This window comes from Carassius auratus, chromosome 19, assembly GCF_003368295.1.
Source record: "Carassius auratus strain Wakin chromosome 19, ASM336829v1, whole genome shotgun sequence".
NCBI classification, from domain to species: Eukaryota; Metazoa; Chordata; class Actinopteri; order Cypriniformes; family Cyprinidae; genus Carassius; species Carassius auratus.
In genome coordinates this window covers 26,343,697-26,358,770 of record NC_039261.1, presented here as the reverse complement: position 1 = coordinate 26,358,770, position 15,074 = coordinate 26,343,697, and the positions used below count along the sequence as shown (strand labels likewise).

Sequence of the window (15,074 nt, the reverse complement as noted above, 5' to 3'; positions counted from 1 at the left end):
ACACTTAAGATTTACATTCATGATTTATCAGATGAAGTACTGCTGATGCACATACACAGTGTAACATTAACTGATGGCGTGCCTGAAGAAGTTAGTCTTGTGGATGTAGAAGACTTATAATGTGATGTTCTTTTTATATAACAACCCTCTATATTGCAAGCAAATCACTCACATAAGCGACTAAATCTTCACTCTACGTGACCAAATGATGTCTAATATTAGCCGATGTCTAATAAATTAGCAGATTTTACTCGCCAGTGTGTGATTTGGAGGCCAAGTAGCACAGATACATTTTCATAGATAATGTTAATGCATTAAGATTAACCAATGAGATCGTATTGTAAAGTGTTACCTATTCTTTTTAATTAATTTGCACTTTAATCTGTGTGAAATATTTTACTCTATACATTTGTTTTGTGTTGTTTTATTGTATTTAAATGTTCAGTTCTTTTTGTTATGAGAAAAAAGTTATTAAACCTATTATACGTATTATGACAACACTTTTTTGCAAATAAATTTCAATATCGTAATAACGCCATATACCATGATAAAAGCAACATAAATATTTGATAGTCACATTCCTACATATAGCCTATTGATTTGTTGGGGTAGAAACTATAGTGATATTGTAAATTTATTTCAAATAATATTACAGCTTAACTTGTGTAAAAAGTAAACGTCACAGTTAATATTGAAATTAATTTATTCATTTTCAGTTATTTTTATAGAATCGTAGATTTCATAATATAGTCTGGGTCTGAGACAAGGTTGCAAACAGAAATTTACATAAAAGTGATTTTAACTATGGATTGGCATAGTAAAACCTTTCCACAACAGATTCAGTGTGAATTTTATATGAAGAAAAAAGTTTGAGTTGAGTGCTGTTCACACCAATGATGAATACTATAATGATATTGATAATAAAGTTTTAAAAATGCTTTTGAATGTAAAAAAATTGCATCACAGCTATTTCAATAGCTAAACAGAGAAACACTTTTGTTATAAAATGTTTTTTTTTGTCAAAACATTGACAGCCAATCAGACTTCATTCTGTTTTAAAGGGCTCAACCATTTAAAGAGCTTAACCATTTAGTTATCTTTACTGTTATTACTATTGGTGTGAATTGCCCTTTTGTCTTAATAATATAATAGAGTTTATAACATACAAATACCCACAGGCCATAAAAGTACCTGTAGTTGAAGAAATATCTTGTTGTTGTCTTGAAAGTAGATACATGATTTATTTGAAAGTAGATACGCGATGGAATTGAAAGAGATTGCTGTAGTTTGTGACATTCCTCATAAATTGTTCAATGTTAAGTTTGCATGAATTTTAACAATTGATTATGGCTTGCCCATTTTTTTCTAATATTAGACAACAGTCATTCCATTGTAAGTACGCCAATTAAAAGGATTGTTTTATGATGAAGTTCTAAATTTTTTCCATATTCTTTTCCCAGCGGATGCGCCACATAGGCTTAATCTCTTCTACCTGGCGAACGATGTCATTCAGAACTGTAAAAGGAAAAATGCCATAGTCTACCGCACCACCTTTACTGATGTGCTGCCAGAAGCTATGAAGCTCATCAGGTGAGTCTGCTTTCATCAGCCAACCTAACCAGGTTGTTCTCAATATAAGGAAATATCTTCTCTGCCTGTAGACCACAACAGTCTCATTTATGTAAAATACTAAATCCCTTTTTTTAATATAATTATTACATAAGTTTTATTTTTGGGACATTTTTGGATTTTGACAATTTAGTTTAATTCTTGAATAATTGACAGACATATCAAGCGTAATCTTTGTAAATGTGATTTCCTGTAGTGCCACAAAGGATTCTAAGGTGAACAAGGCAGTGGTGAGGATACTGTCCATTTGGGAAGAGAGAAGTGTCTATTCCGAGGAGTTCATCAGTCAGCTGAGGAACAGTTTGGTTCAGAAAGAAGAGCCAGTGAAAGGTCTGAATGCATAACTGAGGATGTATCATCTTAATGTTGCTCTTAAGAGTATTTTATAGGCTTGTCAGTATGTTAAGTTTAACATTAAAAGTCTTATTGTATAAACATTTGAACATATTTTAGAAATACTTACAATAAAGTAATGACTTTTCTTTTAAAATATTCCTTAATTTTAGTTTCGGCTCCAGTCAACTCCAAATCTGCCCTGAAATCCAAGATTGTTGCTGAGTTTGTGGTAAATAATCATTATTCACACTGGAATTGAATGGCTCTTTGGACCCCTTGGTTTGGGGAATTTAAAATGGCTATACTTTACATTTATACAACTACTTACCCACTTCTTTTTTTTTTTTGCCTGTCAGCCCTCAGCATTTATTGAGCATCTGTCCAAGTACAGGAAGTCCATGGACGACATTGAGCTCAAAGAGAAACAGTTAGCTGCAATGAGAGTGGATGTGTGCAGCACAGAAGCTCTGAAGAAACTGAAAGGTCAGTAAACGGAGACCTTTTATGATTCCAAACTGATAATGCATTCATTAATAAATCAATATTTTTCTAATTTTTGTGTGTTCGTTCTTTCTGCATCTTGTGCTTTAGACAAGGCAGGGGGTAAAAGGTTTTCTAAAGACTTTGAAGATGGGAGTACAAAGCTTCAGGAGTTTGTTTCCTTTCTGGATGGAGAGGTCAAAAAAGGTCCTCCATTGATAGAAGCTCTGGAGAATGCAGATATATTTTATGAGATGCAATATAAAGAGGTCAAGATTGTGGCTAAAGTAAGTATTGCAGTTTAATGTGATGATATTTTTGGGTGTAATTTGAAATTATATTATAAACATACATTTGCTATAATCATGTACAAATTTATAGTGTGATTTACAGTATTTGATGCAGACATGTTATTAAATTCATGAATTCTCAACATTGGGTGACTAAAATGAATGTAAAGAACCATCAGGTAATTTCAAATGAAATGGCAGAGTATAAAAGTAGTAAAATGCTGTTTTATTTATATTTCCAAAAAGCACTTTATGAAATCGAATTATTTCCGTTTGCTTCAACAAGAGCTCTTAATCTTTCCTCACTCACAGCAGCCTCAGGCCTTCCAGCAGATTCATTATTTCGATGCACATATAAAAATTTTATTTTATATTTGAAAGCAGCAAATAGCCCTTTCAGAAGTAATGACCAAGTGCTCATTTAATGCTTTTAGTGGTTTCAGCTGCATTGTGCCACAATCGAATTTGTACAAAAATAAAGACATCCAGACCATTGTGTGGCAACATGTCCTTGTTTTATTTAGTCTATCTGTGACCGACATATTTGTCCGTTTCATAAAACTATTAGACTTTTCGTTGGTTTTGTAAGGTTTAAAAAAAAAAAAAGATAATAGACCATATGTAAATATACGTTAAACATAAATGAATAAATAAATAAAATAATATTACAAAATCTTACTGACTGCAAACTTTTGAACTGTAATGTATGTTTTTATGGTTCAACCCCAAAAACAAAGCATTTGTTAATCTGCCAATTTTGTGAATGTACAATTTGATAGATGTCGTTTTTGAAACTAATAGTGGAACTCTCTAAATCCTGCCTCTCCAGGCCTACGAGACCTTTGCAAACCGGGTGTCGCACCTTAAGCGCAAACTCGATGCACTGAAGAATATGTTGCCTGATCCAGATGACTCCCCCATTCCCTCCCCGATTGAAGATGCTCCCTCACCCACGGGCTCTGAGTCACCCTTCCATGCTCTGGAAAGGATTGGTTCCCCAGACCCAGAGCTGGACGGGCAGGCAATGGAAGAGGACCTCATTGCTTTGGCTGATGCTCCCAGCCCTCTCTCATCTGTCGGGGGTTCCTCACCACCAAGTGCCCCTTTGGGAGACAAAGACAATCGTGACGTAGAGGACATGGACCTCTCGGATGTAGAGGAGACGGAAACACCTACCATCATAGGTACCATGTGACCTTTACTAAGTTCTTTGATATTTGTATGTTTCTCATTGTATAGAAACTATTGTAAATGGGTAAGTTCCCCCAAAAATGAATATAAGGCTTCTTATTATGTACCCCCGAGGCATTCTAGGTGTATATACAGACAAAAAATTGTCTTCGATCTTTCAAGCTGTTTAATGCCACTCAGAGGTTGTTGCATTGCTTCAGTCCAAAAGACGTGAAATAAAAAGCGCCCTTCCATTTAAAAAAAAAAAAAAAAAAAAAAAAAAAAAGTGTCTCATATGGCTCTGGGGGGTGAACAAAGACCTCCTGTAGTGAATCGATGCGTTTTCGTAAGAAAAATATCCATATTCAAAATGTTGTAATCACTCGGCTTGCACTCACTGTTGTAAAACGGGAGCAGTTCTGGGGGAATTACATATTAGGTCAGCTTTGCAGCCCTTTAAGCTGTTGGGGTGCACAGTTTTCTCTTTTTATTATTTCTATCATTTTGTTTTCTCTTTACAGTTGAGGAACATGTGGCCTCTGCTGTTGTGTCCAAACAGTCCACTGTCACTCCAAATGTCATAGAATCCTTACCAACAAATGAAGGCACACAAACAAAGCAGGTTGCAACCCCAGCAGTGACTGTTCCCTCAGCAGAAACCACAACCACCACCACACCAACCCCACCATCACTGTCAGTGAACCTTGCTGGTGTTGACCTAGGCAAGATCAGCTCCATCCTCAGCACAATCACAAATGTTATGAAGAACTCAGGTGAGATGCTGAAATTTGATTTGTACAGCATGCCATGCACAGGTTACTGGTCAAAGCCTTGGCCTAGTGGTAAGCTTTGGTGCTTATCTGAGAGATGCATGTTTGTCTGCTTCACTATTTGTTGATTTAAAAAGTAGAAAAAATTTAAAGTGAAATGATTTTGGAAATTGTATTTGGAGAACTGCTCAATAGTATGAAAAGTGAAATGTTATAGAAATTGTATTTGCACATTACATCATGCATTGAAACATTGCTTTCGCCTTTGCAGCTGTAGGAGTTAGTCCTGTATCTCGGTCTTCCCCAAGTGTACCTTCAACTCCAAACTCAACTCAAAAGACTCCCACTCCCACTACTGCCCCTCCAGCCAACCCACTGGCCAGCATCCTTTCTAGGGTGGACATCAACACCAACACACTGCTCAGTGCTCTATCCAAAACACAAACCCAAGGGGGTTTTCAGGGTGAGAAATGGAAAAGAAAAATGATTTGAGTTGGGATATGAAATTTGTGAACACAGTAGTTCAAGTTGTTTTAAGTCAACATGAAATCTAAATTAACCCTATTTTTGTTTTAATACATTTGCAGTCTCACTGTGGGTGATTTCATCAGTGTATGTTATTTATAAGAAAACATTTGACGTAATCCATCATCAAAATCTAATAACTTGCTACACCTTTGAAACAGCTTCCTTCTCAGACAATGTCACCTAGATCATTAATATTAACCAGAAGCTAAAAAGTTTAATAAGATTTAAATGACAAATAAACAAATGATGTTTGAAGCTTTTGTTTTGGGTAATGTAGGTTTTTTAAAGCTCAAAAGTTGGTGCCAGGCAGGCATTGATTTAGGAGCAAAATAGTCCTCCACAGTCAAATGTGAACTCGTATTCAGGTGTGGCCTCACTCTGTTCCTCTTGCCCACAATTCCTAATGGATGCAATCCACCCTACTTGTTAAATATAATGTTTCACTCGAAAATGCATCACAATACGCAAGTTGATAATGCAATTTCATGTTGACCTAAAACATTATACATATTTTGCTTAGTTTGGAAGCAACAGCAGATAATATTAGAAAAGTCCTAATTTATTAAACAGGGAAAATTAGTGTGATAATGCAGTCCCATAAAAGCAGCAATGAAATTCACCAAGGGCATTATAAATTAGTGTAGGTTGCAAACAAGCAAAGCTGATGATAATCGGGTATGGGTATTCTACTTTTTTGGCTGTTAAATAATGGTACAAATACCAGTAAACTGAATAATGCAAACCATAGTAAGACACATTGGTCAATTAATTTAAATATTTTCCTCCAACTGCTATCGTAATAAAGTCAGTCATGCCTTTTCATCAGTAATTCCTTTAGCAAATTCTGGCAGAAGTTTTTAATGCCAAAAGAGGGTTTGTGCTGGTACAAGCTATTAGTAGTCTGGCCCTTGAGTTCTTCAGAACATTTGTTGTGTATTTAAATAAATCTGCTAAACCAAGCGTTCCTACCCCTATTTTTCTCTTTCTATAATTTTTTTCCCCCACAGGTCTGTCCTCTTTGCTAAACAACCCGGCTGCAAAGACCACCACAACTTCAAATTCTGAAAAGCAATTCTTAACCACGCCTATTACAGCAGAGACTCATTCATCTCCTAAAGTCTTATCTACTCCATCTAGTCTCCCACTGGCTAGGGATCCCACCTCTCAAGGATGTGTGGCTCCTACGCCTATGCAGTCCAATATGGCGAATGAGAATATGTCTTCTCTCAACTTTACCTTGGACTCCAAGATTGATGACTTCCTCCAAGGACCCCCAGGACTGAAAGGCTTTAATTTGGGCTTTCCATCTGTTCTGACATGGACTAAAGGAGCTGTTGATAGCCCATCAGCGAGTGCAGAAAACCTGGGTGGAACCCCTGTAAGGGATGAAGGTGGTTCTACCCCAACGCAAGATGAAATTATGGATGTTCCTCAATCGGAGCTGTTCCCGTATCAGCAGAGGCAAACAGTGTCTATTTCTACAGCTTTGGATGCTAAGTCAATGCGTCCACTTCCATCTTGGCAGGAACAAAATGCTCAGGTGGATCCACAAGCTCATATGGACATGCACCAGAAGATTGCACCAAAAAAAGAATCTGTTCCCTCTCTTGCTGAGGCAGAAGTTATGCGGCATCAACGCATTGAAGCAATGCGTTCCTCTTCCAGCAACCAGCAACCTTTAAGAGACAGTGTAGAAGCCAAAGACAGATCCGATGTGATGTTTCAAAACCTGAGACAAAACCCCTTAATTCGTGATGTGGGACCAAATTCTAAAATGGTTGAAGGTAGCTATGCATATCGAGATGATCATGAGAAGCAAGTATTGGCCAGCTCTGATGCATTCGGTGCCGAGCCGTACCTTGCCAAAGAACCAAGACAGGATCTTTCTGCACCTAACTTCTTCACAACACCTCTGCCACCAATCCCAAATCTTCCTCCTCCACCACCACAAGACTTCATGCATCCAGCATCTTCGAGAGCAAGCGGTCCCCATCCCACCAGAGATTTGCAGGAACCTTTCGGGGAAGCAGAAAGAGGTGGTGTTGATGGATCATATGCCCCAGCAAACTCTGATTATGAAAACTTGTCTCATGAGGTTCCAAACACGAATCCTTTCCATCCACACGGGGATGGGACCTCTCACTCTGCTCATGCACCGCACCTTGCTCCTAAAATCCCACCGAATGGTCAAGTGGACTACAACCACCGACATCCACCAAGAATACCTCTGCAGCACCCTCCAAGTGTACCCCATCACCACATTGGGTCTCCTCCTTCAGTAAGGGGTTACCATGAAGCCTCAAGTCCTCCTCGACCTTTACCTGAAGATCAATACTTTGACCCATACTACGAACAACCACCACGTAGCCCTTCTCCCCCACATTACGACATGCATCCGATTTCACCTCATGCACAAGGGCATTATCCTGAAGAAATCCCACCTCACTACCCAGAGCACAGGGTTCCTCCTCACTTGGAGCACAGGCACCCACCACCACACCATGTTCGTCCACCTCACCCTGGGCACTATCCAGCTCCTAGGCCCCTTCGTAGGCCACCACCGGTCCGTCATGAGCCGCCCTTTCCAAGGGGCAAGCGACCTGGCCCACCGTTTGGTGGACCTCCCAGATTCAGGGGCCCCTTTTATCCCCCTAAAAGACCCTTCTTGCCTCCGCATTACTAAAGTTGCTCAGGTGTTAAGTGCATGTCACAGTGAGGAGGTGCAGGTGCAGTTGGGTTATCAGCAAGACAAAGATTGCTGTGTACAATGACACGAAGAGGATGGTGTTGAACACCTTTGCAAGATCACAATAGAGAAGTGCAAATTTATTTAAGTAAACGGGCATGGAATCAGATTGCCAAAAACTCTTGAGCAAGATCTGTTCTTCCACAACAAGATGAAGTCAAGGAGCACTGGAGCAGAGAAATGGAAAGAATATCTGGCAAGGAATGCTTGGGGAAAGAGATGGAATCTGAAGGCAGACAAAACAAGAGGTGGTTATTCTATTTCATTTCATTAATTCTTCTTTAATTTCTATAGTTTTTGTGTCTAGTTCTATGAAAAATCTAATTGAAAGGGTAATGTTCTTTCCCTTAGTTGGAATTTGTGTGCATGTATCTCACGCATATGTTTGGGAAAGAACTCAATGGATTTTTGGATCAACATTTAACTCAAGTTGACATGTAATATTTTTTTTTACTTTCAAGGTTAAGTTCTGCTGATGATCAAGCTATATTGTTATGCAAAGCTGGTAGTTTTGATCTTATTTTGTACATGTAATTAAATGTAACCTAACAGGTAGTTAAACTTCATTATCGTCTTTAATGGACAAACAGCAATGTAGAGAAAAAGTAATCTTTACAGTTTTGAGGTAAGGTCCTGAGGTGTACAGAAACGAGCCGTTTTTGCCAACAGTGGCAGAAGATGCAGAAGAAACGAAGTTGTCGGGCAGAATCATCATGGCCTCCCTCAGTTCCCTGAGGCTTTTACTGTACTAACATAAATAAAGATGTGTTTGGAAAAAAACCACTGTGCCGGAGTGCAGTCTCGACCATGATGTCTTTTGAGTCTTTTCATCCAAGTTGCTTCAGTGATTGTTTTATTTGTTTTTTGTTTCGCGAACACCTTTCATTCATCAATAAAATACGATCAACATTATACGCAGAGGTTTTATTGTAGCTAAATGGCTGGAACTCATGTCGACTATTTATGACTGAGATTTGTCCTGCACTATGTTCTAAAACCAAAACCAGAGGCTTTTAACCACATTTAATGTAATTCTCAATTAGTTAAGTGTTTGAATGGGTAAATATAGGCCATTTGTATTATAAAAACTGTAAAACCGTGTAACTAAACTATACAAAGCATAGCATGAGTTATTAGAAGTGTATACAGTCAATTCAAGTGAAAATTTCACAACAGTGCGTTCTGATCGATCCATTCCAGCTCCACTTCGGTTTTCTCTTTCCATTGATCCTGGACTTCTCTTACATACGTCTGGTTTGCGACGAATATTTGCTTCGTAATTACCCATGTTCATCTCACTTTAGGCTAATATTTGCAAAATTTTACTCTTCAGTTTATATGGTTTAGATGGTTAGATTAAGATGCAAGTTTTTTGTCAGATCAAATAAGGACTTTATCAAGAGATGACTGGTCACTTCAGTTGTGTGGTTGCATCTTTCTCTGAAATAAATGTAGCATAAAAGACAAGGAAGTAAAATGAAGAAATTAAGGTCCAACTTGGTTCCACTTAATTTCATGTCACTCATTCTCGAGAATCAGCCGTGGCTGATTACATTAGGCACAGGTGGATGTTTATGGAGTCAACTCCTTGAATCAGAATAGAGTAACATCTCACTTTAACAACATTTATAATAGTGTAAAGTAAAAAGAGAAATCCTTCAGCCTTCAAATCGGTTGCATTTAGATGTCTGTTAGTTAATGGGCAGGATTTTCAAACGGTATCAAAAAATAAAACGGAAAAAAACAAAAGAGCACAAAAGAAAATCATTACGGGACATTTTGAAACGTTTTTTTCCTCCGTATATAGATCTTTCGTGTTTCAATATCCTTAAAGAGTAAAGCAAAGGCTTCAGTTAGATATCTAATTCACTGTAAAACATGAAATACAGAAAAGCTAGCTAAAAAACAAATCAATGTTGCTTGATAAACTAAGTTGTCTTATGTCATAAATATGTATTGCTTATAATATTAAACTGATTAAAAGCATTAAATTAGCATTAAATTGCAAAAATGAAATTTTCACATCCTCATTCAATCTAGCCCATGCATTTTCCTGTTCGTTTCAGAGAAAATGTCATTTTCCTAAGAAAATAGTGTTCTCAAGTTAAGAAAACAATTGATGTTTAGCCAACTTTAAAGGTATAGTTCGCCCAAAAATGAAAATTTTTCCATCATTTACTCTCATGTTGTTCCAAACATATATGAGTTTTCTTCTTATGTTAAACATTAAAGACGATATTTAGAAGAATATGGGTAACCAAATGCTGTTAGCAATTGGCTTAAAAGTTTTTTTTTTTTTTTTTTTCTGTGCTATGGAAGTCAATGGCTATCGGCAACTGTTTGGTTACCCACAACATAAGAAAGAAGATCATACAGGTTTGGAATGACTTGAGGGTGAGTAAATGATGGATGAACTATATCTTCATAGTTTTACACCAGGTGTTTTCATACTCTCTTTGGCCCTTCTGAGATGTATCTTTCAGTAACACACCTGCATTAGAGGTGTCCTACAGTTGATCTCTCTGTAACTCGTGGACAAAGGCAGATGTGCATGAAGAGAAGGGTTTTAAATTACATGTAGAAACTACCATAAGTAAAACATCTGATCTTAAGATCATTAACAGTTTCCAGCTATGCATGTCTGGAGATACTGTGGGACTAGGAATAATTAATAACACCTAAATCACGTTTTTAAAGTAATACTGAGCATTTTTACAGACTTGATGTGTACACTAATAGACGCCATAATGGTAAATAAAGTTATTGCATATTCCTTAATGGTTTTAAATTACATTTTAAATAGTGTTACACAAATGCAGAAATGTACAAATTTGTACACAAATCCTGAAATGTCAGAGCTCAGCATTGCATATCAGAACCAAAACCAGTCAACTCTCATATGAATATGTAAAGTTGTTTTGAATTTCTAACGTAGCTATGTGTTAAAATATAACGAGAGTTGACGGTGTAGCCCTCCAATATGTTAGAAAGTTATGTCAGATGTTATGTCAATCGTTCATAAATGTATAAATAAGTTAATGAATAAATAAGTTAATGCAATAAATAAGTTAATGAATAGGAAAATAAGATCGAGCCCATTGAACCTAATTATATGCAATTATATAATTAAACGCCGTGTCATTACAACACATTATGTATTGCATTTTAATTAACAGATAATATAAGCAGTCTAGAGTCATGTTTTTTTTTTTATTAAAGTAGTTCTAAATATGTAATATACCTGCCATCACCGAATATGACATTTACCAGTGGTCTTCTGAAGTTCATCAGCTCTCGTCCACTTATTTTACTTAACATAGGGCCACGCCCCCACATGCGAAGAGCGCGTGCACGGCTCATAGCAGTGGAACGTTTTCTAACGCGTCATGCAAAACTTTCCACAGAGGCGTGTGCTGCGTGGGACGTAATCCATCAAATGATCCGCCCTCGGAATACACAGTTCATACACTAGACATGACCTCGGTATCAAATATTAAAATAAACACTGCTCAAGTAACCAATGTCTTTGTTGTTCTTTGCATTTAATATATTTTTTTTAATAAAATGTTTTCTCTCTCTCTCTCTCTCTCTATATATATATACAATTATAAAAAATACAAAATGTGAAGGAGCAGTAGACACTAATATGTATTTTTTATATGTATTTAAAGCACCATTTTAGTGCAAATAAGGTACAAAGATTTTGTGTGTGTATATATATATATATATATATATATATATATATATATATTATAAACATAACCATATCAATTAATGCTTTATCTTTTTACTTTGTGTTGTTTTAACCCAATCAACAGTTTGTTTTATTTTTCTCCCTCTGTCCATCCTCCATGTATGCAGATCTTCTGGCGAGGACTATCTCTGCCCAGCAACAGAGTGCTTGAGGGGACTTTCAATGCCCTTGTATCGCATCCGTTTGCAAATCAAGGTAAGCAGTTGCACAAAGCACACTCAGCATGTGTTAATTATCATTCATATTTGCAAGAAATGTAAATTATATCAGACTAAGTTCATGACAAAGCAAGGAACTCCACTGTCAGTGGTTCGTTTTCTCTGGTAAAATGCACAATCTATTCCATATTGTCTTATGCAATGGACAGAATATAACGGTCCCTTTTATTCACCTCAAGTGGTTTGAGGCCTTCAGGACAAATGCAATACACAGTCTAACGTTAGAGCTCTACCTCCCTCTGCTGGTACAAACTGATGTTAATAAGAGAGTACTTTTTTGCTATAGGCAATTATCACAGGTCTCCTGGGTTCGCTTGCTCTCTTGTTAGAGGTATTTATTGAGGCTTCTGTTGTTCTTGTAATGATTATGCAGACAATATTGTGCGTACATATAAGACAAGGGAAAAATTTAAATTTCTTTTGTTTATTGGATGAGTGTATGACCAAATAGCCCTAGCGTAGTGTCTAATCCAGAACTGACAAATCAGGTGATTGCTCAAAAGAATGCACAACATAATGGTCAGGGTATATCAGTAGATGACCTTTATGTCGATTCACTTGAAGCGAGGTGGATGCAGCTGAGATGTGAAGGCCTTGGGTCGCTTTATATGAATATACATGTATAAAATATAAAAAAAAGCTACTCACAAATGATGAAAGTAGTTTGTTTGTCATCTGGATTTCTTGGCTCTTGTTCAAAAAGCATTTTGAGCATCTGGGAGATTATATTGCATTGATCCTCCTGCATAATTGACACCGACTTTGACCACTGACAAGCTCTCAATGCTTACAAATTGGCAATACTGAAATAACCAGCAGATGTCGTGGTTAATTCAACTGTCTGGTATAACCAGTTGAGTCATCTGTGATTTTAAGTGCGTGATCTTGTGTACGTGAATGCATCGTGCTTTGGGTCATATTAAATCGTTTTATTAAAAAAAGTATAATAATTCTCCTTAAGTGAGGTTATCAGAAAGATACGTTTTAAATATGAATTTGGGTCAAGGGTAAAAACCGCATTGGTGGAATTAGGGGCTCGTGGCAGATGGTTGCCAATCCCAGTAAATGAACACAACACTAGTCTTTAATTTAGTTTACCCCAAAAGCCACACAACCAAAAAATATATAGGTTACTGACCGTTTAACAATTACAAATCAACTTGATGTCTCTGCGGATGTAAATCGAGCACACGGTTTGTGATGTGATCTATAATCTCCTAAAGGTTCATTTGATTTAAATTGGGAAGTACCTAATAGAGAATGAATTAAAATTAATTCCCTGTCAGATCGCGCACAAAGATAGCGAAATTGCTCGACCACATAGCGAGGACATCACGTAGTTTACGTGGGCGTTAATTTGCGAGAAAACATGATTTGGCTCATCGTAGTTTCAGCACCGTGGTCAGAGCTCGACGAGAACAAAAGGCGGATTAGTGTCCTTGATATCAGGGACCGTCCAAATGTTACATGCAAACCTAAAAAACGAACAATCAAATAAAGCGTAAGTGAACCGTAACCCTATTTATCTACAGTACGTTTCATTTAAGTAAAACGTGTTCAACAGTAAAACAAATCTTGTCATATTTTATGTTTGTTATAGATCATGGCTCTTCATGCAGGAATGTGTATTATTATTCATATAGTCTAATTATTCATCAGTCTACATATGATTATTCCATCCTCCTTTTTCTTTTTTCCCCTTTATGTTTAATTTCATTTTTTGCATACATATGTATTGATGTTATTTTTGGCAAACTTGTTTCCCTTGTACAACAATTCTTAAAACAAAAGAACATGAATCATACTGTAATTATAGTACTGTACTCTGTTCAGTTTAGCTGTGATGATCTGCAGTAATTGTATGAATAATAAAATGATATAAGAATTATAAAAGAAATTGTATCCTTTTTATGTATTAATTTGCTATTACAAGACTTTGAGTCACATTCGAGTCAAATTTGAGCTATGCATTATGAATACTAAAATAATTGCAAAATATATTGCAAGATATTTTGTGCAGATGCTAAATTGAGAAATAAAGGCGCGATTAGGAGAAAAACATGACTAGATTTTCTTTTTACCTCTATAGTATTTCAGTATATAAAAAGAGACAGCTGTACCTATGTGACAGCACCCAATGGCAATTTTGCGGCTACGCTCTGTGAGGAAAATATAGACGCTCCCTTAATCCGAGTAAGCATCACGGTTTCCACACCCCGAGGGAGGACGGGAGATAGACAGGAGGGGGACACCGGCTTCCGACGTCAAAAGCTACGGAGTGTCAACACCGTGAATATAGGCTACAGCATTACAGTGCGTCTTCTTCACAGCCTCTGCATTAAAACGTGAGTGAAATTGACATTTTATTTGCAATTATACTTGTATTGATTCATGCATGTATTCTAGTCAACAAGAGATATCTGAGAGGGCACAGAGAGACAAAACCAAGACGATTCAAGGGTGACAGATGCACGGATTTAGTTAAATGTACAGTGGCTGGCGTTCGAGCCACCCGCTCTCCATCATCTCTCTTTATCTGTGCACGTAGAATATCAGACCATGTTCTACAACCAGGCGGAAAGACAGCAAATAAACAAACATCCCCTTGGGATTAACAAAAGAGAGAGAAAGAGGGAAGGAAACGAGAGCGAATTTCGCCTATGCACAAACACCAGAGAGCTCGTAAAATTTGAATGAACTTATTTTAGTCCCTTTTGATTCAAAGGCGTGTAGTTGCATGGATAGTTGCATGTTTTTGTTCTCTGTCATGTATGTGCGTATGTGCAGTTGGTGTCGTGACAAAGAGCCACATACGCCTGAGCCTCCAGTGTGGATTAAACAAAGAAGCTATCGGTCAATATTCATGCATTTCATTTTATTGCATTCACTTTTAATATACTCTCTTGCCAGAGCTCGTAACACACGTTTCTTTGTTTTACTATAGCATTTTAATCTCTTAAAATTAGAGATCGACTGATCACTCGAATAATATTATGTGCTTTCGGTGACACTTTATTGTAGCTTGAATTATTAATATTTAAATTATATAATGCATTCATTCAAACAGTTCTTTTGTGTTTATTCAAACAGCTAACATGTTTATATTTGACTATATATAGCTACTGCAAATCTGCAAAGCATTGTATTATGTTG

At 36.9% G+C, this 15,074-nt stretch overlaps 1 protein-coding gene across 3 annotated transcripts in view; it reads left to right on the top strand.

Moving 5' to 3' along the window:
- The window catches only part of rprd2a (regulation of nuclear pre-mRNA domain containing 2a), a 30,326-nt gene that overhangs the window by 14,464 nt on the left and 788 nt on the right, over positions 1 to 15,074 (top strand). The window contains exons 2-12 of one of the 3 annotated variants that reach the window (XR_003294540.1): positions 1,461 to 1,590; positions 1,826 to 1,959; positions 2,136 to 2,194; positions 2,322 to 2,448; positions 2,557 to 2,732; positions 3,565 to 3,919; positions 4,427 to 4,678; positions 4,947 to 5,138; positions 6,211 to 8,197; positions 11,811 to 11,898; positions 14,011 to 14,266. Coding sequence is in view for 1 of the 3 variants with exons in the window: in XM_026289795.1 (XP_026145580.1) it covers positions 1,461 to 1,590; positions 1,826 to 1,959; positions 2,136 to 2,194; positions 2,322 to 2,448; positions 2,557 to 2,732; positions 3,565 to 3,919; positions 4,427 to 4,678; positions 4,947 to 5,138; positions 6,211 to 7,886 (3,101 nt within the window). In the remaining 2 variants the exon portion in view is untranslated. Of the gene's footprint in view, positions 1 to 1,460; positions 1,591 to 1,825; positions 1,960 to 2,135; positions 2,195 to 2,321; positions 2,449 to 2,556; positions 2,733 to 3,564; positions 3,920 to 4,426; positions 4,679 to 4,946; positions 5,139 to 6,210; positions 10,193 to 11,810; positions 11,899 to 14,010; positions 14,267 to 15,074 lie in introns of those variants that run through there. The other 2 variants (XR_003294541.1, XM_026289795.1) reach the window with 2 other exon arrangements.